Source organism: Dacryopinax primogenitus, assembly GCF_000292625.1.
Source record: "Dacryopinax primogenitus strain DJM-731 SS1 chromosome Unknown DACRYscaffold_3, whole genome shotgun sequence".
In the NCBI taxonomy this organism is placed as follows: Eukaryota; Fungi; Basidiomycota; class Dacrymycetes; order Dacrymycetales; family Dacrymycetaceae; genus Dacryopinax; species Dacryopinax primogenitus.
The window spans coordinates 1,306,384-1,329,298 of record NW_024467200.1 but is presented as its reverse complement, the minus strand read 5'-3'; the positions used below and the strand labels follow the sequence as shown (position 1 = coordinate 1,329,298).

General features: G+C 52.1%; 10 protein-coding genes across 10 annotated transcripts; 4 read left to right on the top strand and 6 right to left on the bottom strand.

Annotated features, from left to right (window-relative positions):
* Positions 1–649: 649 nt before the first annotated feature.
* On the bottom strand, positions 650–2,779 carry DACRYDRAFT_47441 (UPF0061-domain-containing protein; the record flags this gene model as incomplete). Its single annotated transcript, XM_040774756.1, has 3 exons — positions 650–1,385; positions 1,437–1,588; positions 1,637–2,779. The coding sequence occupies 3 exons, from the start codon at positions 2,777–2,779 to the stop codon at positions 650–652; spliced, it is 2,031 nt and encodes a 676-aa protein (XP_040631892.1).
* Positions 2,780–3,285: 506 nt separating this feature from the next.
* On the bottom strand, positions 3,286–4,252 carry DACRYDRAFT_20560 (uncharacterized protein; the record flags this gene model as incomplete). Its single annotated transcript, XM_040771985.1, has 1 exon — positions 3,286–4,252. A coding segment is annotated over exon 1 (850 nt), but the record flags the coding sequence as incomplete, so codon positions are not given.
* A 138-nt stretch (positions 4,253–4,390) lies between these two features.
* DACRYDRAFT_20559 (Maf/Ham1) lies at positions 4,391–5,568 on the bottom strand. Its single transcript, XM_040771984.1, has 8 exons — positions 5,441–5,568; positions 5,284–5,385; positions 5,209–5,235; positions 5,121–5,160; positions 4,895–5,068; positions 4,809–4,845; positions 4,650–4,761; positions 4,391–4,601 (listed from the first exon to the last, which is right to left on the bottom strand). Exons 1-8 carry the CDS (start codon positions 5,561–5,563, stop codon positions 4,476–4,478), a joined length of 741 nt encoding a protein of 246 aa, XP_040631890.1. The 5' UTR covers positions 5,564–5,568; the 3' UTR covers positions 4,391–4,475.
* Positions 5,569–5,767: 199 nt separating this feature from the next.
* Positions 5,768–7,349, bottom strand: DACRYDRAFT_93371 (uncharacterized protein). Its single transcript, XM_040777149.1, has 2 exons — positions 6,789–7,349; positions 5,768–6,721 (listed from the first exon to the last, which is right to left on the bottom strand). Exons 1-2 carry the CDS (start codon positions 7,250–7,252, stop codon positions 5,926–5,928), a joined length of 1,260 nt encoding a protein of 419 aa, XP_040631889.1. The 5' UTR covers positions 7,253–7,349; the 3' UTR covers positions 5,768–5,925.
* A 1,442-nt stretch (positions 7,350–8,791) lies between these two features.
* DACRYDRAFT_47492 (MBOAT-domain-containing protein) lies at positions 8,792–11,024 on the top strand (the record flags this gene model as incomplete). The annotated part of the gene is made up of 8 exons (XM_040774759.1): positions 8,792–8,999; positions 9,059–9,126; positions 9,186–9,826; positions 9,880–10,075; positions 10,124–10,272; positions 10,328–10,502; positions 10,556–10,770; positions 10,985–11,024. 8 exons carry the CDS (start codon positions 8,792–8,794, stop codon positions 11,022–11,024), a joined length of 1,692 nt encoding a protein of 563 aa, XP_040631888.1.
* A 1,211-nt stretch (positions 11,025–12,235) lies between these two features.
* On the top strand, positions 12,236–16,483 carry DACRYDRAFT_98729 (nuclear pore protein 84/107; the record flags this gene model as incomplete). Its single annotated transcript, XM_040777545.1, has 17 exons — positions 12,236–12,254; positions 12,354–12,468; positions 12,518–12,604; positions 12,655–12,961; positions 13,012–13,526; positions 13,574–13,926; positions 13,977–14,101; positions 14,151–14,316; positions 14,369–14,555; positions 14,613–14,652; positions 14,705–14,892; positions 14,949–15,784; positions 15,839–15,914; positions 15,965–16,033; positions 16,086–16,240; positions 16,296–16,356; positions 16,411–16,483. The coding sequence occupies 12 exons, from the start codon at positions 12,236–12,238 to the stop codon at positions 15,133–15,135; spliced, it is 2,289 nt and encodes a 762-aa protein (XP_040631887.1). The 3' UTR covers positions 15,136–15,784; positions 15,839–15,914; positions 15,965–16,033; positions 16,086–16,240; positions 16,296–16,356; positions 16,411–16,483.
* Positions 16,484–16,980: 497 nt separating this feature from the next.
* DACRYDRAFT_114292 (uncharacterized protein) lies at positions 16,981–18,388 on the bottom strand. The gene is made up of 7 exons (XM_040769793.1): positions 18,294–18,388; positions 18,124–18,235; positions 18,040–18,067; positions 17,804–17,995; positions 17,408–17,588; positions 17,230–17,358; positions 16,981–17,182 (listed from the first exon to the last, which is right to left on the bottom strand). Exons 1-7 carry the CDS (start codon positions 18,334–18,336, stop codon positions 17,070–17,072), a joined length of 798 nt encoding a protein of 265 aa, XP_040631886.1. The 5' UTR covers positions 18,337–18,388; the 3' UTR covers positions 16,981–17,069.
* A 181-nt stretch (positions 18,389–18,569) lies between these two features.
* Positions 18,570–20,045, top strand: DACRYDRAFT_114291 (uncharacterized protein; the record flags this gene model as incomplete). The annotated part of the gene is made up of 9 exons (XM_040769792.1): positions 18,570–18,656; positions 18,718–18,832; positions 18,884–18,903; positions 18,966–19,138; positions 19,184–19,211; positions 19,269–19,343; positions 19,396–19,506; positions 19,556–19,597; positions 19,650–20,045. The coding sequence occupies 9 exons, from the start codon at positions 18,570–18,572 to the stop codon at positions 20,043–20,045; spliced, it is 1,047 nt and encodes a 348-aa protein (XP_040631885.1).
* Positions 20,046–20,653: 608 nt separating this feature from the next.
* On the top strand, positions 20,654–21,707 carry DACRYDRAFT_104882 (uncharacterized protein; the record flags this gene model as incomplete). The annotated part of the gene is made up of 6 exons (XM_040767993.1): positions 20,654–20,665; positions 20,741–20,892; positions 20,940–21,090; positions 21,141–21,251; positions 21,304–21,345; positions 21,399–21,707. The coding sequence occupies 6 exons, from the start codon at positions 20,654–20,656 to the stop codon at positions 21,705–21,707; spliced, it is 777 nt and encodes a 258-aa protein (XP_040631884.1).
* A 333-nt stretch (positions 21,708–22,040) lies between these two features.
* Positions 22,041–22,846, bottom strand: DACRYDRAFT_47579 (uncharacterized protein; the record flags this gene model as incomplete). The annotated part of the gene is made up of 4 exons (XM_040774767.1): positions 22,041–22,097; positions 22,146–22,187; positions 22,240–22,361; positions 22,411–22,846. The coding sequence occupies 4 exons, from the start codon at positions 22,844–22,846 to the stop codon at positions 22,041–22,043; spliced, it is 657 nt and encodes a 218-aa protein (XP_040631883.1).
* Positions 22,847–22,915: the final 69 nt, after the last annotated feature.

Here is a 22,915-nt window from a genome sequence, read left to right as displayed (position 1 = left end):
CCTCATGCCCTCTTATATGGGATGGGGGGAGAGAAGGTGAGGACATTCAAAATATGACCTGCATTAATGTCAGTAAACCCAAGTGCATCAGAATATTGATGCACCTACAAACAAATCAATATCTGAGCAACATGTTAGTATGAGTAATCAAAGATAAGAAAAAAATTAGACTTACTGCAGATGAGAGGAAAGAGAGGGCCGACCAGTGGTGGAGGTAGAGAAGAGAGAGGTGACCATGGATGTGTCAATGTTTTAGGACCCTCACACGGAACATACAAACACTATCTGTGCCACCTCTCCCCCCCTTGTCCGCACTTTTGCAGCCCTCCCATTGGGTCAAATGGAGAATTGACGGCTCCAACCGATGCACGGCCACTGCACAGCCACATCTCGCTGGCGTCCTTAAAGCCAAAAAATAATAATTTCCCGCATTGTGATTTATTTCAAATATGTAAATAACATGTTGGTATAAGAGTATATTTCATTCCCAACTTGTTCGAGGTGAAATGATTTCCAAATGATTAGTATTTTCAATGGTAGGGTTCTCAAGTTTGACTTCGCCGTTTTCGCGAGCGGCGGACCCTAAGTGCGGACAAGGGGGGGAGAGGTGGGGCAGTTACAAACACTAGTCCTCGCTCCACCCTGCCGGCTAACTCGAGCAACTACACTGAATACCCAAGAACTCCCTGTTCCCAACCTCACAAAACCGTCTTTCTTCCCTCACTTCCTCTTCCAGCTGCTCATCCTCCGGCCCGTCCTCCGCTCCCCAAGGCCTGAATGGGTTACTGGCCATCTCCAAGAGCTTCATGAGCAGCTGCCTGCTGCCTTCTGCATCCTCCTGTGCGCGCTTGATCACCTCCTCGAGCACCCATTGACGGAGCACGAACCGGGGATTCGCGCCGCGTATACGGGCTTGACGCTCCGCATCTGTGCATCCCTCTTGCTCGAGCCGCTCAGAGTACATTTCCAACCACGCCTGCCAAGCATGACGCGCCTGTAAGGAGCAGGAAGAACCTACAAGCCGATCGAGCACGGATTGCGGCGCCGATGGCCTAAAGTCACCAAGAGCACGAAACGTCGAATGGAAATCCATAGTATGGGTATCCATAAGGTCCAAGAACGGGCGAACGATCTTGTCCGGATCGGACGACACTTGTTCTTTCAGTCCGAGCCGCTTTCGCATAAGAGCCCAGTGCTCAGTCTCGAAGATCTTCATGCTTTCTAGCTCGATGTCTTTCATCGCCTCCATTCCCTTCTCTTTCCACTGCTCGATCTTCTCTTCGTCTGCACCTTCTGCCCAACCTTCGCTCACTGGTGCGTTGCACTCGACCTCGGCACCCACCAGCGGGCTGATGGCTTCTTTCAAGGCGCGTATGGCGAAGATGCTTTAGAGAACACGTTGAGCAGATGATCGACTGATAAGGGGGGACGCTCACATCATTGTTGGCTGCAAACGATAGGAGTACCTTCCTTCCTGATCCGTGTGGTTGCAAATATGATTAGGATCGTAGATATCCATGAATGCGTATGGGCCATAATCAATAGTCAACCCGAGCACCGAAATGTTATCAGTGTTCATTACACCGTGCTGAGAGTAGTTCAGTCGCACTCCAAATCGCTCTTCAGACAGGCATACCATGAACCCATACGCCTGCCAAGCGGCACACATGCGCATGTTCCGCTTCGCAACCTCCTTGACCATATCAAGCGTACTCTGCACACCTAGCAGCCTCTTCGTCCACTCTGTCAACTTCCTCATCCCTTCCCAGCCCTTTTCCAGTTTCCCCCCAGCACCGAACAGGAACACATGGTTAGGCCCGTTACACGCTTCGAAATTTCCGATCCGGATGAAACTGGGAGCGACGCGAGAGCATATAGCGGCCGTTTCTGTCCGCTCGCGCTCTACCGGGACCTCAGGTAGTCCGACGAGGGACAGACACCTGCTGGTGGGGATTCCCAGCGCGTGCATCGCTTCAGAACACAGGACCTCGCGAATGCTGCTCCTGAGGACTGCGAGCCCATCCGCTGTTCTGGAAAACGGTGTTCTTCCGGCGCCTTTGAGCTGCAGTTCCCAGATTTGACCCTCTTCGTTGGGGGACGTGTTGGGAGTCTCGAGGATGGAGATCGCCCGCCCGTCCCCGAGTTGACCAGCCCAGGTACCGAACTGGTGCCCACAGTATCGTAGTGACCAGGGGGAATAAGCCAGGTTTGGATCTTCGGATAGGTTTGCAAGCACGCTTTGGCCTCCGAGGATTGAGGTGAGCTCGTCTCGCACTGAGTGAGGTGCTGGCTCTTCTTCCTGTGCCCTACTGCTTGGAGAGAGCTTGGGCTCACCAAGTAGGTCAAAGGCGTCACCCACGTCCAAGTTGGGGAAACAGTCTCGCAAGCACGCTTTTGACAGTGCGAGTAGCTGCGCCGGTCCTTCATGAGGGATCTTCGCCTTCCACAGCTCCAAGTCACCGTCGTTCGACGCCTTCTGCACCCTCTCGGTCGCCTCCCTTTCACTCAGCCAGCCCTCGATCCACTGCCCATCCGCGTCTTTCTGCTCATCCGGCACTTGGATGCGGAACGGAAACGGGATTGGCAAAGGCGAGATATGGGAGAAGTGGGAGTTGCCGGGCAGGATACGAGCTCGGCGCTGCACAGAGGGGCAGTCGCGTTGCACATCTTGCAGCTTCCTGGGTGAAGGGAGAAGTGGGTCGGACGTGAGGTTGTTCTGTAGCCTCAGATGCGGCGGTGCGACTGGCAGTGAGGCGATAGGGAGAAGTTTGGACGACATCCTGGGCAGTGTTGTGCGCATCCAACAGTTGTGCTAGCTGGCCACTGTCGGTTGGTAATTGAGGGCGCGAGTTGGGGTCTACTACTTCTTTGACGTCACTTTCCCTTTCGCCATATGGGGATACTGCGACGTAATTTCGTATTATTCAGTACACTTGGAGTACACTTGGAGTACACTTGAAGTACACTTGGATTCATAAAGATACAGCCATGATAAATATATGGTACAAGATGATCCTTCATCCCGCTATATCCCATTTTGGAACATCCTAAATCGTTTCTGCTTACCCTGTTCCCTCCAATCCGCAGCATTTCCCATATTAACATCTTCCTGACGTCTCTTCGCTCCGAGCCCCGCCCTTCCACTAGTACCAACAGCGACGATTGGCTCGCTTAACGCATTCGAACTCTCGGTGCCGAGTGTCATCCCCGGCGTCCATCCCTGTTTGAGCAGTAGGGCATGACCGATATTGGAGCTCTGGATGGGCTGGGAAGGCGCAGAAATGGGTTCCGGAGGGGTACGAGGGAAAGGAGCAGGTGAGGACGTTCCACTTGACTGACGAGGTTCGGGATGCAGTTTCCGTCGTTTGGCAGAACGATCTATGTATCCGGAGCCTGGGGTGGTCGCTGGCGTAGGTAGGGTTGATAAAAGCGAGCTCTTAAGGCTCGACATGTCGTGTTTGTGCTTGACACGCTTCTGGGTGGATGACAATGTCGGTCCGTACGCAGTTGTACTAGAGCTTTCCGACTTGCCGTTCTTGTTTTCTTCGTAGAGCGGTATTTCCTTCTCCTGAGGGGCAAAGCACACTTCGCAGGGCAGGCCATCTTTATGCGCGTGCACTAAGAACGTCGTACTGCCAATAATGAGGTTATCGAGATGCTTCAGCGCCCTAGGCTGACTCGCAACACGTGGCGGCGATAGTCTAACCGGCTCAGATCCAGTCGTGTGAACAAACGTCCCATGCATAGAGCCCATATCCACCACAGCCCACGAGGCGAGTCCCGAGTCCCAGAAGATACTTGCGTGAAACTTGGACACTGGCATCTCTCGCAGTCGCAGGCGTGGGCCAGGAGCGGAATCCCGGCCTATTGAGCATCCCTCTGATGTATTAATGACCGCAACGGTCTTCCCTCTGAGGAACGAGTACCCAGAAGTAGAGAGCACGACGAGTCGCAGATCCGTAGTCGCCAAGGGGCGGTCGAACACCGGTGTAGGGAGAGGGTCGCTCGGTCCTGATGGAGGAAAATCGGCTTCAGTGCCAGGCCACTCGTACTCGGGTTTATACCCCTTGAAGCTGGGCTGATCATGCTCCGGCTCGGAGATTTCGCCAGACTCGCGGTCTTCGTCTGCTGACGCGCTAGCGCTCGCGGAGAGCTCGTCTTCTGATAAAGCGGGAGAGTCGTGAGGATTGTGAAGCCGTCGTGGTGTGGGAAGTTTGAGGAGGGACATTATTAAGATATGCCTGGCGGTCACATTCCATTGGGTTGGGTGGTTGTAGTAGAACGATAGCGAAAGTTGTTGGTGGGGAATGAGGGTGAGAACGGAATCAACTGAGTTACGGAATAATGTCGGATAGTGTGCGGTATTACACACGACCCCTCGTACTTGAATTTGTTAAATTATCAGTTACCAATCCCTTACACTTTCTCTATGTATGCATGTAATCCAATACCATTCAGCGTACGAATTCAGGCCATCACTCGAGGAAATCCTCATCTTCCTCAATCAACTCCTCTAACCAGTGGAAGAACGACGTGACCGGGAAGCCAACCACATTATTATAGTCTCCTTCCACTCTCGAGATCAACAGACCCCCACGACCCTGTGTGACACGTCAGATCCTGCATGCACCGGGTGGTAAACCTCCTGCCTGGACAGCGAAGCCACCTGCACGGTCGATTCCTTCCCTGCAGTCGGCATAGGCCTCGAGCAGGTGAACGGGGCTGTCCGCGAAGTAGACAAATGAGCGCTCGTCGATTGATCTACCCAAGACGTCAGCCAATATACATGCAACATAGCAGCGTCATACTGAATAGCATAACCAGGCGCCGCTAGGACGGGATACACTGCATTCCTTGTGAATAGGCGCACATATGAACGAATAAACAGGCATACCGATCGTGATACCCGTGACGACCTCACACCTCTGCCCATTCAGGTCCAGCAGCATGCGCAAGTTGTCCGCTTGCGAACTGGGCTTTTCCAGAATCTCCGGGATGGGCTCGTTGATCAAGCTAGCGGACGTTCCGGGCACAGGCATAGTCACGGACGACAGGACGACAGTGTCCGCTGTGGCGTACAATGAGCAGGGCCATGAAAGTGCTAGCGAAGGTGGACGAACCAGCGATGACGAGATCCGGGGGATCCTCAGGATCCTCTTTCTACTATCTGTGTCAAAACGATGTTGAATAAGAGTGCACCAAACGCACCACAAGCCGTTCGTAGACTTCCACAGCCTATATGCCTGTCAATCTCAGCCCTCTCCACTCTGCTCAAAAGCGGACCTTGTGGGTCGCCGTCGCGACCGGGTACTCATACGGACTCTCGAAGTCCCTCTGGGAAAGATTCTCCGCAAACGTCGAGGGTACGACCTCCGGTTCCAGTCCCTGTCACACGAGCTGAGAGTCAGAAGTTGCAGATCGGAGTGGTAGGATGGCGCACGACGACTCGGAGGATCTCGCGCCTTCGGGGACTGTTGGACGCGAGCACTACACGTTTCCCCGCGAGCTTGATGAATGCCGGCGTGCGCAGTGCATGGTCCAGGACAGGGTTATGGTGTGGCATGGTCTGTGGACGTTTTGTAGTTTAGAGGAAAATAGCGCTATGGGCGAGCGCTGGCCACTGAGTCGGATGAAATCGAACGTGCGTTGGGGAACACACGACCACCGCGAGTGAATGATCTTTGGGCCCTGACAACCAGGGTCATTGAATACAATACACCCCACACTTCTTCATCAATGCATACGTGTTCTTCACGTCTGTTCTTGGCCAGTTACATGTTATGTGATGCTACATGGTACAGCAGTCCGATGCTTGCACTTTAGGTTTTGTGTATAGTCCAGAACAAGGGCGAGAAAGCTGGCAAGGTGGTAGAAGCCCGAGTGTTTCTGCGCCGTAGGTGGGCACTCGCTTTCCCGGTCGTAAAGTTATTGGGTGTCACTCTCCGGATCGATAGTGGGATCCTCATCCAGATCAAAGGAAACCTCTCTTCCTTTGCCTTTGTCCTCCTCTGCCGGTGTATCTGTTTCGGCGGCCGAGGCGGAAGTCGTAGATGGAGCAGGGTCCGCACCCTGCCCGTGTTCACCTTCTTTCAGCTGCAGTGGCTCCGAATGGCTCGTCTCGTCCCGTGCCTGTGCTTCCTCATCTTCTCGTACCAGACTGGTTTCTTCATTCGTTGCAGGCGGGGGGTCATCCGCAATTTCAGGAGGATCTTCCGCAGGATCCGACTCCTCTCCTCCCTTTCTCCTCGGGTCTGGTCGGTGCATCTCCTCAAACGGCGGTGGCAGCCAGCTCATCGCGTCTCTAGGCGAGTACATGTATCCGGGAGGTGGCCCATACCCGTATTCCATATGAGGTGGCGGTGGCGGTCCTCCGTACATGCTGGCAGCGAAACGGGGGTCGGCAAATGCAGGGTGCGGAGGGGCGTACGGGTAAGGGGGCATCTGCAAGCCCGGAATCATTCCCTCCCTCGGGCCGGTGTCGGCCCTCCGACGTCTCTTCGGGCTCTCAGGCTCATCCTCCGGCGACGCTACCGGCGGCGGACGACCCTCTGCAATAGCGAGGGATTGAGCTACTGCCAGCTCCTTCTTCCTTACTCTGCCGCCGGGGTTCTTGTCCGGCCCCCTTCTTCGAGGCTGAGCGTCATATTCGCAAATGGTGCCGCGGCGTATACAGTTTTCACATATGGGCTTCTCTCCGTTGCACTTGATTTTCCTGCTACGGCTATAGGAAGCACGGGACGATGGTGAGAAGTTGTGGATACCACGACGTCATTCAGGGTCCTACTCACCACGCTACACACGCCAACATGACCCGAACACCACTCCGTATGGGCAGCGAGGCCCGCCGCGGCCGAGTACTGCTTTCCCCTATGACTTGAGAGGGAGATGCGTCTGGAAACGGCAGGGGGACGAACGTCGGTTGATCCGATGTCGACGCGTCCGGGGGAGAACGGGTACGCTTTCGAGATGGGGGAAGCGGACCATATGCGGATGGAGGGAGAGGGGGATACGGTGGTTGATCTTCGCCTGTGGGAATGAGGGAAGGTGGCAGGGGTGGTAAGGTGAATGCTGGCGGTCGTGAACCGCGTGATGGAAGGGGGAGGTGGCCGGATGCGCTTTGGGGTGAGTTAGACGAGGATGTTCCTTCGGTTAGCGAGACGGGAAAGGACGGCGGTGGCGGCCGTTGCGGCTGCTGTTCAGGCTGTCGAGGCGGGCGCTGTTGATCACCTGAGTCTGATGGTGGTTCACTCATGGTCAGCGTGGCCTGATGCAATGAAGGGGGAATAAGGAGCGGATAGGGTAAGGCCGGGAAGTTTGGATCGGTGAGATCGCCAAACTGTGGAAAGAAGAAGGCGCTGGCCTGATTGAATGTGAGGTCAAAGGAAGTGGGGTCGAATTCTGTCAAGTCTGTGTAAATAATAGGGCGGCGCCGGGAGCGGTGCGAGAATAGGGATTACGTGAGCGGACGTGCAGTGCGCGAAGGCATGGGAATACCTACTTTGGGAATCCGCCTGGGTGAGAACTAGGCTCAGGTCGGGAGCAGTTGCGGGAGCGGTGGTGACGGAATTGTCGGCAATATTATATTCAGCGATGGATGATGGGAGTGTGTGCACGTTGCTGACGTTGACGTTGACAGCAGGGGATGTTGAAGTGGTGTTAGGGGATATAGGTGACGCGCGTGCCTGTTCGAGGGGGAGTGGATGGTTATGAGGACAAGTAGGCGATGACTGGCCGTTTTGAGGCTGAGAATGTGCGTGCTTCTTTCTGGCCGCCGGGAAGGTAGGGGAGCTGGGGGTGGCAGGGGAGTGTGGAGCCGACCGAGCTGGGCACGCGAACAGCGTGGTAGTGAGCGTGGGCGTGCGGCATTTTGGGTCACCGAACATCTATCAATTACTTGTAATCTCTTGCGGGGGAGAGGCCACTAGCATGCTTGCCTCTCCCTTCCCTCTTCAGCGTAACAAGGCACAATCAAGTCGTCAATCTTGATTACGAAGTCTGGTGCTCCGTCAGTCACAGTTCAGTTCTCCCCCTTTGACCACCACCATAACCACCCCCCCTTACGCCTCGGCGCCAAAACAAGGCACAGACGTGCGGGAGCAGCTTTTCCACGTTGTCTTGGAAGATACGGAGACCACCGTTCTGTTCGGGACCTGAGCCTGAATGATCCAAGGTAACTGGAATGGGAATTAATGCGGTGCGGCGGGGCGGTCCTCCGGTAGGGTTTCGGCGGTGCAGAGTCCAAAAACTGTCGATCGCGTGGGTCCGGAAGCCGATCTGTGCGCCCAAAAAGTTGAGCAAGAAATCCAGCGATCATACGACGGTCGGGAACGCGAGCGCACGAACCGGAAAAAAGGGGTCATCATCATCCACCACATTACTCATTCTGAGCTGTTTGATCCCGTTACTTCTACAGATGCCGGCTTTTACAACGGCACCTTTCTCGGAACACACCGCTGAATTATATCCCTAGAAATGTCAGGCACGAGACAAACAACAATTGACCCTGATCCCCTAGCCCACTCCAGGCTGACATACTTGACACTCAAATCTAGAGAAGACGTCCTTTTTCTCGACACGCATTCATAGCACCATCATACGCACTCGAACATATGGTCGACGGTCTGGACTTGTCCCAAAGATAACATCACCACCACAGCGTAATCTTCTCCAATAAATATACGTCACACATTCTGGCTCCGCTGTCCGCGTCCACACTTTTGCTCCAACACTCTTTCTCCAGCGCATGGAATTGAACTCAGTCGAACTGCCAACATCCGCACCGTCCGAATCCATGCGTGCGACTACCCAATCCGGGCCTGCCAAACATGCACACCACTCGATAACAGAACTGACAGTGCGGGTTCCGGCCTCAAAACCGCCGGCGAATTACATCCCCGGTCCTCCCCGATGGCGCACCCCAGAGTTCATCTTCTACATAACATGTTTCGTTTTTATCGTTCCATGGATGCCATATATTCCCTGGGCCTATCTTAACACTCGTAAGAGACAATATTCATCCTTCCTGCTTCCACGGTCTCTGTCTGAGATTTCTAAACAGCACAGAACCCTAATTACCCCTCGTTTCGCCCGCTTCTTTCGGATTCGTACATTCCTGGGCTACTTGTTGTCGGTACCTTTTCTTGACTGTACGATGAGGACAAGAAATTGACACATCAATTGTATAGGACGACTCTGACGCACAATACCGCTCATTTCGCTCGAATATTCCCGCGCTTCTGGGGCTTGCCGGGGCTTACCTCTTACTGCGCGGGGCCTTTGCTCGGTACCTGGTTCCTAGCCAGCCCCAGGGCAGAAGCCACCTCACCTCGTTCCACCTACTCTCCTCTTTCCTCTTACTGTCAGCGTTACATGGAACGTCTATCATCAAGATATACACTCTTCTGCTGACGAATTACTGCATTGTAAAAGCATTGCCTCCGCGGAGCCCGATTCTCGCTGTCTATACTTGGGCATTCTGCGCGGTGGTTCTGTTTGCGAACGAGATCTACGAAGGTTACTCGTTCGCCGCATTGCACCCCTCTCTTACGCCCCTCGATGCCTGGACCGGCTTCTATCCAAGATGGCACATCTCGTTCAACATCACGATGCTGCGCATAATTTCCTTCAACCTGGATTGGCGATGGGCCAACTTCTCCCAACCTGGCGACACGTCCTCCACTTTGCTAGACCCGAAGACACGGGTCACGCAACCCCATACCCTGGCATCCTATACCCTTGGCAACTACCTGGCGTACATCTTATACCCGCCGCTCTACATTGCCGGTCCCATTATGACATTCAATGACTATCTGCATCAGGTACGATCGTGGATGTCATCATGTGATTTTGCTGACTCCTAGTCTCTGGTCAGATGAAGAGTGCCCCTACCCCTGACACGCATTTGGACTATGTAAAGAAGTATCTTTACCGCTTCATATTCTGTCTCGTGACCATGGAGTTTGTCCTCCACACCATGCCCGTTGTCGCCATCAAGGACTCACATGCCTGGCAAGGCAACACTCCGGTTGAGCTTGCCCTGATCGGGTTCTGGAACCTAATAGTAGTATGGCTCAAGGTAGGCTTCCTCGCTGCCGCATCACATCTCCACTGATCGCGCGCCTAGCTACTGATCCCGTGGCGCTTCTTCAGGCTCTGGGCGCTTGCGGACGGAATCGACCCACCCGAGAATATGGTACGCTGCATGGCGAACAACTATTCTGCCCTTGGTTTCTGGAGATCCTGGCACCGGAGCTACAATCTTTGGATCGTCCGGTAAAGGCAACTGATCATCGGCCGCCGAAGCATCAGCGCTGACACCCCGTCTTAGCTATATTTATATACCAGTCGGTGGATCCGAACGTGCACTCCTAGCCTCCCTCTTGGTATTCACGTTCGTCGCGTTGTGGCATGATCTCTCCTTCCGCTTACTCACTTGGGGTTGGCTCGTCGTGATCTTTCTGATTCCTGAGCTGGCCGCACGGCAGCTGTTCCCATACTCCAAAGTAAGCCCAGCTTCCGTATGACATCCTCATCGCGCAATCTGATACCGTCTCAGTATGGCAAGAACTGGTGGTTCCGCCATATCTGCGCACTGGGCAGTGCAATGAACATCCTGATGATGATGACTGCCAACTTGGTCGGTTTCGTACTCGGCACAGACGGTACAGAATATCTTTGGTGGGAGCTTATCAGCAACTGGAATGGACTCGTCTTCATGCTGTTTGCCATTTTCTGTCTGTTCCTCGGGACGCAGATCATGTTTGAGTATAGGTGCGTTATACATCTCCCTTCTTTCTGATACTTGGTCTTCTTGGTGCGAAGCATGGCTGTTCGTGAGTCGGCTAGTTGTTGCTTTGCGGCCTACAACGGTTGTGGCTGCACTTTCTCATTCGCATGGCAAATAACTGAAGCGCTATTACGAGGGATTCTTCTTTCTTATCCTCTACTGCTGCAAATCCATTTCTGACATTTCCTCTTCCTGTAGGGAAGAAGAACTGCGGCAAGGCATATACCGACGATGTTAGCCTCTTCACTCGATCGGGGCTCCACGTTCTCCAGAAGCTGTAGACACATCAAAAAAAATCGCTTCGTGTTCGCGCCTGTGGTCCTCGGCACTTGTTTTCGATGGTTTTCGTCTGGTCCTATCGTTGGTTGATCGAGATTAGCCAAGTATTGTTATTTTGAGGTTAGTACACATCTTCGTTATAATTGGTTTTCACAAACAAGGATCTCCATGATGATGGTGATGCAATATGAACAATACACAAGTGGCGGCTCCCCATCTTCTGTGACGGAAACTGCCGGTTGCCATTGACCTCATTTGTTACGTGTAAGTCCAAGATGAAAACAATTGGATCCGAGCCCAACGGACAGAAAGATAAAATCTCACATGGTCTTCAGCCAAGTCGTCTGATGAGAACACCGTAGGGATGGCAACGGTCCAGTCCGGTCCAGTCCAGTCCTGGACGGTCCCGGATTTTTGGCGATAGTCGGTCCCGGTCCAGTCCTGTGATGGTCCGGTCCTGGACGGTCCCAGGACCGTGAACCGCCAGTCCCAGTCCAGTTCACTGAATGCTGACATAATTCTATTCAATAGTCAATGTGGGGTCATGGCATTGAGCGGGAGGAAGCACACGCGAGATTCATTATGCACCTGAAACGACATGCCAGTCAGTCAGATGATATGCCGACCTCTTCCAACACCATGACATGACCGGTCACCATCCCTGCAACGCCAAAACTGTCAAACTCTGCACCCAATTGCATGGCGAAATGGTGGCTGCGTGGGACCGGACTGGACCGGTCCTTCGCAGTTCAGGACTAAACCGGGTTTTCCAAAAGTGTTGGTCCTGGTCCAGTCCTCGGACGGTCCAGTCCTGGACTGGATCGTCAGGACCGCGGTCCTCAAAGTCCGGTCTAGGACCGATGCCATCCCTAGAACACCGTTCGGTGTGCAAGAAGACAGTTGAAGAAAAGAAGCCATGGAGAGGTCACGTGAACAAAATCATGCGAGCTGTTACGCATTTTTAGGGACTGGGAAGGCTCTCTAAAACCGTGGATAAGAGCTTGTCCTGAATATTGCTTTTGAGAGGCGAGCGTTCCTGTAACGTTGACAGCCCAAATTATACTCATTAATTTATCGTGTGCTGATTGGCCATTGAAATTCCGTGTGTCCCACAGCAGGGGTCCTTCACGTTCCCTGTCGTTTGTTCGCCACTACGCGTCGACCACATCAATGTCTATTGTTGAGATGGGTAAGTGCGAACACGATATTATATAATGGTCCTGGACTGACAAACGATCAGATATTGATGCGGGTCCGTTTGATTCCACCTACTTTCAAGATTTCGCAGAAATTGTGCGTTCATTCCGTCCTGAGGGCGGGGCAGACGCACCAGATCACGAACTTCTGTTGTCTGAAGATGGGGGATTTGCCGGCCGCTTTGAGCAGCTCTGTGGGCAGCTAGCGTATGACTGAAATTGCTCTTATCTATGATATGTGCTAAGCTCGGTTTAGACTGGAGGAGCGCGAAATGGCGGACGAGGAGAGAATTGCGTGGAAACTGGAATCGGACACCTGGTTGCTCGTTGAGGCCCTCTACTCGTGCGTATATTCCTGGCTCTTGAAAATCAAATACAAACTTACACGAGCAGGTACCGCTTGCGAATCAATCCGGACGAAATCCAGACTGTCGATAGGCTCTTGCAGATTAACCCTTATACCACCCCAGCCGAACTCGCCTCGGCCCTCCTCACATATCCCAATCTGCGCGAGTTAGATCTTGTCCGAAATTGGCTAGGGGCCATCGCCCCTGATCCGGAAGAATTACCGTATCGGAAAGGATATTGGCCCAATACAACCATGCGAGAGAATCAACGGAGTCGAGTTGGTGCAGCGCAGGGGCCTGGTCTCGATCCAGATGCCACCCTACGGGGTTTGGTCATGGAGGGTGATGATGCGGTATGCTCCGTAATACACTATAACCTCTATTCCTGATGACTTTTTTTTAGGCATTTGATCGCAACCTGATGCGGCACGTCTTTCAGTGTATCCGGTCAGGCAATGCGGAACGAGCACTTGAGACGTGCAAAGAGGCTGCCCAGCCATGGCGCTCTGCTTCTCTCATGGGTGGCGCTGCCTATACGTCTTTCTCACTCTCAAACGATAAGGGCAGTGGCCGGGATGTACCCACTGGCGGGAACCGGTTTCGCATGTTGTGGAAGAAGACTTGCTTAAAGATCGCCAGAACACCAACACTCGACCCGTACGAGCGTGCGGTTTATGGGTCAATGGTGGGAGATGTCAAGAGCATACGGGAAGTTTGCAGATCCTGGGATGATCATCTGTGGGCACGGATACACAGCCGACTGGAGCAAGCTGTCGATGCCGAACTGCTAGACAGTAACAGCTGGTGGATGAAGAAAGGAGGGGTTGGGAACGACTTGCCATTGGAAGGCCTAGAGACGGTTACAGACAACCTGAGCCTCATCTTTGACGAGGTGGATCAGGAGGAGACGGTTGACAGGTATGTCGGTCATCTTACTCCCAGTTCATCCAGCTCATGGTCTACAGTGACGAGGCTCTGCATCCGTTCCGGATTACACAGAAGCACATAATGCTGAACAGTGTCGAAAATTTGCTCCGCGACTTCGATGAGAAGCTTGCGATGAACTCCCTTCCAGCATCAAAGCCATTGCGTCACCATTTGATCTGTTTTTTCGCTCATCTTGCTCTGTTCCTGCGATGGTCGGACGCTATTGGACCCGACATGCGACCGACAGAGGCGAACATTCTTCAGGAGTACTGCAATACGCTAGAAGAAATGAACCAGCCTGATCTTGTGGCGCTGTATGCTGGCGTTATTGGAGAAGTGAATGACCCGAATGTTACCGATGGTGAAACTAGTTACGCCCAGTTCCTAAAACGTGATGATCCAAACCTTCTATGTGGATTGTTCTGACCGTTCATTGGGCAGGCATGAATAACGCTCCGACTGAGCGCCGTGCTGAGGCTCTTCGTCGCACCACCCAAAACGGCTTGTCCTACACAATTGTGGCTGTTCGGACGGTCGACTCCATATTCGCAGAACTCATTCATTCAGTTCGTGTCTTTTCTTCTATCCCTTCGATGTTGCCTCACACCCCAGCAGTCACCCACCAACTTTGATGATCCAGAGCCCGGATTCACTGCCTTCGACCACAGTTTATCACAGGCTGAGGGCGCTCTGATCAATGCTATGGATTGGCTTCTTTTTGATAAATCCACCTATGGACCTGCATTAACGCATGCCAATGCACTCTTACGCTGGTTCTTACGTAAATACATCTTTTTATTTCTCACAGATGTCTCTTTGATAGTTTGCTATAGTGAACGGTCGCCTGCATGCCGCACGACAACTAGTGAAGCGCCTGCCCGTCGAGATTCAGAGACCTCAGCGAGAAGGGGCACCGATTGATTACGAATCGGCTGAACAGTATCACCTTCGCTGCTTCATGGGATGTTTAGAAGCCCTGGAGAGTTGCAAGGAGTTCGAAAACAAAGCTAATCTGGCAAAGCAAGTGTTTCTTTCTTGCTTTACACTTACTTCATGCTAATCGACGTACCAATCCAGGAGCCGTCTTGCTAGAGCAGATCATCAGAGAGCCTGCACAGTGCGCCTTCTACTTCTTCATATCAGTCTTGATGACTCATTCCATGCACCAGGCGGCAGTCAGTAATGCTAGAGATCTGACCCTCGATATTCTTACGATGCGTTGGCTTGAAGTGCTAAGAGAAGATCCCGGTCTACCGGAACGGCCGCGTCAGGTAAAGCGCCTACGTCAGCTGTATATTCCTGAGCTCGTAATGCGTCTGCACCGTGTGTTGTACAACGCTAAGGACGAAGCGGCTGAGTGAGTGCCTGGATGTGCAGCTGGATGATGTCTCGACAGCTAACGTCTTCGCATAGCGCCCTGAAATGGACGTTCGACCTGGCCAACATCGTAGCCGATGGTCGATACGCTCTCGCTGAAACATTCCTCACCAACGAGCATGAGAGCAACAAGTTGATTGTCTACCTGGAAGGGATGCGCGACGTGGGCATGACGGTCCTGCAGCATGGCGCCACCGATCCTTTCTCAGTCATGCGTCACTAAGCTGCCCACCTGCGAGGCCAGATACCATCTTACACGGACCATACCAAAAGCGTGGGTACCTTGAATCCATATATTCATGTATTGTACTACTACATTACAACACCGTGTCATGTCCCATAGTAATCGTATCCAGGGCGTCTCCGCACGTGATCGGGTAATCCTACTGTAGAAACGTCTAAGCCAGAGGCATGAAGTGTCAGAAAAAATGGTGGAATAAGTCGTACATTCGTGGCGGCACTTCGAGGGTGAGTATATGTGACAGGGCATAATAATTCAAATGGGAGAAGGAATAGGATCCACGCTGAATCGCCCCTTCCAGTCCGCAACATCTCTCTGCTCTCGACACCTGGCGATGCACTACCTCCTCACGTCCGATGCCCTCCTAGTTCTGGTAGACCCGGTCGCTACCCCTTGAGAAGCGGGCAACTCCTGCACCTGGGGACCATTCGGACCCTGCTGGATGAGGATATTTCTGCCCGGTTGCTGAACGACTACCGGTTGGCCATAATACTGCCCTTGTGCGAGCCCTCCTGCCGCTCCGTTTGCGTAGTACTGCGGATAGGTGTTGCCGTATTGACCGTACTGGTAGGGAACGCCAGAGTAGCCATATGGCGTAGCGTAGCCGCCGAACCACTCGAGGTCGTCGATGCTGTAAGGTTATTTGTAAGCATTTGCTCGATTGAAGAATAAAACTTGGGCGCACTCCATCTCCCATGCGTTCTGCCCCCGTGTGACAGCGGACAACGTCACAGAAAGGATGACGAAGAATGTAATGATGACTATGACCTGTGTTAGCAGTGGCTCGTTTCAGTGCCAGGAATAGACGCACAGAGACCAAACTCGGCCCAAGCGATCGCCTCGATCGCCTTCATCTGGTAGCAGTATGACTGACTCGAATCTATCCCTCACAATCAGCGTCCTTTCTTCACGTACAGGGATACAGTACGTACAGGTGCCCCCAAGCGACGTTTGCACCTTTTGACCCCCTAGGGCATCACACTGAACATATCCGATGACGTCCGAGCTGTAAGCACCAAGGGCGAGCCATAGTATGTCGGCGATGAGAACTAGGACGAGATCTATTGGAGGACGAGATTTTGCGAGCCTGTTAAGAGGGGATGAGTTGTGTAGCAGTGCGGTGTTGGAAGGATAGGACACACAGCCCGAGGATGACTAGGATGGTGAAGCTCGGTGGTACAAGGGAATAGATTAAGAAGTCATCTATGTTTCTCTACGTCAGTTTGAAGTCTAAGTTTTACGTAGGAAATGACATACGATGGGCACTGAGGAATAAGTTCGTGAGGTTGGCAGCTATCCCGAGCTCAATGGCGGCGAGCGCAAAGATGACGACTGAGGGAGCAAGAGCACGTAGTTTAGCTTATATTTAGCTTTCCTGAAAGAGCAAGCGCACCATAAACCACCCTTCTGGTCGTCGCGAACACACTGTTCGCCATTTCTTCTTATTTGCTGTCAAAATTCGTCGTTGGAGAAGTGGAAATGAAAAGAAACAGACGAGGGTGTGGAAACGTTAAAGATGAAGAAGCGCAGTGAGTCGTTTTGCCTTTTCCCGCCCAAGCGCCAAATATAAAGTTGGGCAGGCACTCTCACGTACCTCGAGGCAGACTAGCGGGAAATAAACCGCTGCAGCCTGAAAGGCGGTAAATGGGTCGCAGCTCACGGGCACGAGGTGGGAATCGCTTCAACATGGGCGGAGGCATTCAACAGGGACAGCGCGTGGAATTCGGTCATCGACAATAAATGTTGTCGCACAGCCCCTGAAATGCGTCATCACAGGGTTCCACGGAAGGACTTCGGCAGAAGTTTATACGCGTAACACGAGGATTGCGTTTTAATATATTCATTCAGTCTAACGGTACAGTGCAGACAACGCAGACCCAGAAACATTGTAAAGCCCTCACTCATCCTGCAAGCGCTCAGTCGTCATCCCCGCTAAGACGTGCAGGAAGGTAGAACGTCAGGATACCGTTCGAGTCCGACGGATCCCCGATGTACACATACATGATCAGGCAGTGGTTCTCGCAGATACCTACGTACAATCAGCACTAATTCCCGTCATACAGGCTGCAGACGAACAGGCTATACACGTCGTCTTGTTGATCGTTGCTGTGCTCATGAACTTCAACAGGCTGGCAGCAGACATGGTAGCACCAAAATGTTTCTCTGGATCTGGTGGATCTCTCGGTGGTGCACCTTCTCCCGCCTCTAAGCGGCGCATAAATACCCTTCTCCGGACTATATGTGAAGCACGCACCAATAGTTGGATGTGTCAGGTTAACCCACGTCGTCCTAATGCTGTTATCCTTATCTTTTGTCTCCGCTGATAGGATCAGTTCTCCTCTATTATTTGCAGAGAACATGATCTTGTCGTCGAGCACCTTCATCTTCTCAACTGCACCACGCATTTGCCCCAGCGAACGAATGACAACATGCACCTATGCCAACTTGAGACCGGCACGAGAAGAAAATGAGGAGGGAACTTGCATCCGGATCGGGACAAAGCGGCTCAATAATTTTCTCCATGTCCGCGGGGCGTTTGATACTGATCTTCACGAAGTGCGACGCGGTCAGTCCCCTTCCCCAAATCGCATCCTACAACATGCCTTGTCAAGATCCCCACTCATCTTTAGAGATGAACACACCAACTTACGTGATCCTTCGTCTCAAACACAAACACAGCTTGGTCATTCCTCTTCGCGAGCTTCATCACCGTATCGCGCGTGCCGGACTTGCCAGTCGTTGCCAAGTCTCGTAGGACAGAAACGAGCGAATCGGTCACAATATCCGCACAGATGATATTATCTGCATTGGATTGAACCCGATATCCGGTGAAAAGCGTTTCCTGCAAAGGATACTGTCAAGTATTGCACTGGCTAGTAAACGGACGGGATAAAGACATGCCTTGTTTATCTTCCTGTGGCATAAGCGCCCATCAGAACACGAAGAACACAGATGGACAAAGACACGCACGACCACACCTGAATCCCCTCTTCGTTCCCCTCTGCGCATATTATCTCGATACTCTCTGGAGAAAGGCGGATAATGCACTTCTTCGCGACCTTCTCAACACTCTGCACGACCTCTGTATATATGCACCAACGTCAGTGAGTGTCCAGGGATACAAACTGAGTCAGACGAACGATAGAAATACTTCACATTCGACACCTCTGCACGGAACTTCATCCCATCAGCGGCCGGCCTTCAGGCTCCTACTTCAGTATGACCTTGGCACAAGTAGAGCACAGAATCAAAAAATGGCAAAGGAGGAGAAGAGTACGACTCATCACTCAGGGACCGACGCGTCCAAACGCGTTCGCGATGTGTCACATCCACGCCGTCTTTTGACTATCTGCTTGCCCCGTCTTCCTCTCCTTTCACTCAACTGCTTCTGAACTACGCGCTGAATTTCCGCTACAATGGACTCGGAAATTGAACCACCTGTCGATTATGTCTACAGCTGGAGTTCGGAGCATGAATTGCCCCTCGAGCAGTTCCTGTCTAAAGTGCGTCCTTAGGCCTCGTACACCCAGTGACACAGTTATATAACATGAAGTTGCTGAGCAGCACAAGCCCAGCATGATTCAGGATAATGGGAGCAAGCCGTGGATATGGGTGAGAAGGCCAGAGAGTGTTGCTCCGGCGATGCCGGATGGGGTGGTCGAGGAGGCGCTGAGCATTTGTGAGTTGTTGCACATCTTTGTCGTCGTATTATTTCTGACGTCGATTACAGTAGAAGACGCCACCCAAAAGGTTGAGGCGATACAAATGGGTCTCCAATAATTGCGCATGAAACGTTTACGAACTTGTATCAGAACGACGACAAGATCCCAACTCGGTCAAACAAAAAAACAGGCGCGCGGAGCAAGAAGGAACTACGGGAAGAGGTACAAGTCAAAGCCTCTGAAGAACTCAAGAAGCTGTCTCAGGACAAGGAATTTACACACGGCAAATGGCTCTTCTTCGCCCAGCCGGACTCGGTTGATGGGTAGGCACTGCCCACATTCCGATAGAAACTGCTGAACGCGCACAGGATGTGGACGAGGATCGCCCGTAGCCTTGTAGAAGGTGACTTGGCACAGACCACAGCCTGGCTGGTTAAGGTGTCCACCTGAAAGGCGAGCGATGAACGACCCCAGCATCTCATCTGCGTGTATCTTCCGGATTTGTATGACAAAGCAGCCGTCACTGAGGTGCGTTTGTTACATCTACACCTGCTGTCCACTGGGTTCTAGCCTGCAACAGGTCCTCAAAGTCCTCATTGGGAAGGTCGGGCTGACCCCTAGCAGTGCTAAGACAGACCTGTATACCCAGATTGGGATTGACAGCAAGCATCCCAGCGGCATTCGATCCACGGCAAGTTGAGAGGCAATATTTCTTGTTATTCGCTAACCAATGGGCTTAGATTTGGCAAGTAAAGGAGCTGCTAAAGGAAGACGAGCTACAGGCATGGAGTTGTCGCTCGATCTTGATCATGACATTGCTCACACCTGTCTCAGAAACTGCGGGACGAATTTACTGCGGGGCAGAACTCATTTCGACCAAGCAAGCCAAAGATGACAACTAAGAAGGATGATCCGTTCGGAGATGAGGAAGACGAGAATGACAACCCGAAACCAGCCATCAAAAAGGGAACAAAACGCAAAGATGTATTTGACGATGACGATGACGATGACGATGGTACCCAAATGCCAGATAAGAAAGCCAAGATGTCTGCCGTCAAATCTGCCCGTAAGCAGAACGAGTCAGAAACTGAGCACGAAGGGGACGAGGAAGATAAACCGATCAAGCAAAACGCGATCAAGTCAGACGCCAAAGCCTCTGCTACCAGTGGACAGAAGGCTGGGGCAAGCAGGCTTGGTAAAATCAAAGCCTCGAGGACGAAGCACGACTGAAGGATATGTTTGAATAAACTGCACAACGCTGAGAGTACGATAACTAATAATAGTTCGCCATCTTCTGTTTCACTCGCGCTGACGTAACTATTGCGCTGAGTTTCGTGCTCAACACGTGGTGATTGTAGCATAACCCGAACAAGCGAAATACTACTGTGGTATTCCGTCGCCCCCATATCAACACAAACCCGCGCTTTGATAGCGCGCTACTCTGCGAGCCCTTCCATCCCCTCATATCTCTTACCTCGTCCATCAGTGTATGTACAGGAACGAAATGAGCGACATTCATTCCGTCTCCTCAGAAGAGGAACAAGACCATGCTTGTGTGTGGAATCTAGGCGATGATCTGTCCCTGATGCAGTTCCTCAAGAAGGCAGGACATTCTTCACCGTCGCAAAAGATGTCTGACAAATTCCGGTCGACAGCACAACCCCGCCAAGATCCAAAAAGAGCCCATCGCGTGGATTCAGGTGAATAATGTGAACAGTGACCGGACAGCACCACCTAGCCAGGGTACAATAACTGAAGGAGAAGCGATACGTGAGAACGCCCCCAAATACTGTGTTCAGTCTGATCTTTGCATGGTACAACGGGCCACTGACGAAATAATGGAGATCCAGGTGAGTGACGTTGCCTGCGGTACTTATTTCCATGCATCTGACGGAATTTTCAAGACGGATAGAAACATCCCTTAGCCTTCGGATAGTTCAACAGGCCTCCACGGCAAACACGAACTGCGAGAAGAGATTCGGGAACAGACTGTGCTCGGTCTCAGGCGACTCTGTGAAAATACCGGCCTCACCAGCGGGAAATGGGTCTTTTTCGTTCATCGACGTTCCGTAACCTGGTCAGATTGAGAGCTGCTCGCGGGTGGCCGAAACTGACATCAATTAGGGTGTGGAAAAAGATAGCCCTATCCTTGGTTCAAGGAGACTTGAAGGAGACACCAGCCTTTGCTGCCAAGGTGTCTACTATCAACGTCGGCCATACGCATATAATATGTTTGTTTCTCCCGGATATTTTCGACAAAGATGCTGTGGGTCAGGTAATCGTCCAGATACTGTCTGTGGAACAAGTCTCCTGACATGTCCCAAGGTTCTCGATGTTTTAACCACCAAAGTTCAGGTCATTCCGGTAGTCGTGAAGCCTGATTTATACACCTACATTGGGCTCTATACCAAGCATCCTAGCGGTATCAGGCCTAGTGTACGTGGGGAAGTATTGCTTACCAAAGGAACAATGCTGAATTCCCACATAGCTTTGGCAAGTGAAAGACTTTGTTTCACCGGACAGTGTCACCGTAAGCAATGAATCCCTTTCTTTGACTCCCACGGAGAACTCATCTGTTCGTAGGGGCTGATCGGTAGTTCGGCTGTTAGATGCAAGTCCGTCACCAAGAAGAAACAAGAGCCTGAGCGGCAACCTGACGGACTGGACTGCAGGATGGAGGATGAGAATGCCATAGAAGCATACTGCAGCATGAATGGCCTTGGACCCCTTCGGAGTTGGTACCCTGGCAGCAGCAGTTGGCAAGGTAAAAGAGGGAAGAACGCTGCGAGTTGGCATGAGACAGATGATGAAGAACAGCCAAATTTGAACTTGGCTAGGCAATCCTCTGACATTGTCCGAGTCTCTTGGGACGAGTCAGAAATCGAAGACTAAGATGAGTAACACACTTACGTTTAAGATGGAATGAAGCCTTTGCGGATGATTACGAGATGATTACGACAGGGGCCAAAGTTCACGTTGGCATTTAACCACCTCCTTAGAATTACGGAAATAAGTGAGGATCCAATGTCGTTTGTGTTATCTTCTGTCGCTCGCCCGACCCACCCCCGCATGATGGACGGGCGAGCTGAAGCTGATACGAAAAGCCAGTTGGATGTATGATTGACTCTGTATGGCAAACGCCAAACAGGAAGAAATTTCGAGCCGAAAGTCACCACACTTGCTGCCAAGACAGATCACAGAAACAATTATTAGGGAAAGCAGTCGCTAGGAGAGATTTATGTCTTTGACTTCATCGTCAACTGAGGCCAGAAAATCAAGCATCTGCAGTTCATAAGGATCGTATTTGAGCTGGGTTAGATGGGTACATACCACCTGATGCCTCCTAATTCCCAATTGCGTGCCTAATTCTGTCTAGATATATGATAAGCTGCCGTCCATTATGGACAACATGTTGCTCACTCACCTTGAGGCTGCCAGCAATGTTGAGCAACTTCTCGTGAAAGTGGGCAATCGCTGTATCGTTCCTCCCTTCAGCGTATAGGGGTCGCTTTGTTACGGCAGAGAAGGCGGCACATCGCATAATGCCTTAGTGCATTGATGAAACAAGGTTCTTAGCTGTGGACGAGAATCGTACCGAATGCACCAATTGCGTCCAGTCTGTCAGCATCTTGAACGCAATGTAACTCAACACAGGCTTCCTCCAGTTCTCCCCAAGTTCCTTCTTCCCTCCTGCGCTTCTCCTTACTCCAGCTGACGCGCTCGAGAATCCACTCCAACTGGGCAGCATCGTCCCTGCTCATCCGCTCGTAAATCTCCTTCAGACCGACTGTACCTGATGTAGACGTCGCATATTTGTGATCGTTGATATCGTGCAGCAGTGCAGCCATGTCTACCATCCAAATGTTCAGAGCCGTAGAGTGAGCAAGGGAGTCGGCTAGACGAATCGCTGTTTTGCGAACCCGAAGGACGTGAAAGACGTCATGCGATGGATCGTTGTTAGCCATTTCCGAATGCATTAGCTGCTCGGCGAGTTTTAGAAGTTCCTGTTGATATGGGGTATAGCCCTGCATGATCGCTCGCCAACGGCGCAGAAGAAACTAGTGGTGAGGACGGGGGTTGTTCGGTTGCATGCAGCATGG

Excerpts from the sequence above, each read along its gene's own strand:
- DACRYDRAFT_114292 (XM_040769793.1), bottom strand. The coding sequence starts at position 18,336 with ATGAAGTTCCGTGCAGAGGTGTCGAATGTGAAGTATTTCTATC. Across the intron at positions 18,236-18,293 it reads GAATGTGAAGTATTTCTATC|AGGTCGTGCAGAGTGTTGAG; the intron begins GTTCGTCTGACT and ends GCATATATACAG. Across the intron at positions 17,183-17,229 it reads CAAGACGACGTGTATAGCCT|GTATCTGCGAGAACCACTGC; the intron begins GTTCGTCTGCAG and ends GATTGTACGTAG.
- DACRYDRAFT_20559 (XM_040771984.1), bottom strand. The coding sequence starts at position 5,563 with ATGCCACACCATAACCCTGTCCTGGACCATGCACTGCGCACGCCGGCA. Across the intron at positions 5,069-5,120 it reads CCCGGATCTCGTCATCGCTG|CGGACACTGTCGTCCTGTCG; the intron begins GTTCGTCCACCT and ends TGTACGCCACAG. Across the intron at positions 4,846-4,894 it reads CGTCACGGGTATCACGATCG|TGTATCCCGTCCTAGCGGCG; the intron begins GTATGCCTGTTT and ends CAAGGAATGCAG.
- DACRYDRAFT_93371 (XM_040777149.1), bottom strand. The coding sequence starts at position 7,252 with ATGAGTGAACCACCATCAGACTCAGGTGATCAACAGCGCCCGCCTCGA. Across the intron at positions 6,722-6,788 it reads ATGTTGGCGTGTGTAGCGTG|CCGTAGCAGGAAAATCAAGT; the intron begins GTGAGTAGGACC and ends TGCTTCCTATAG.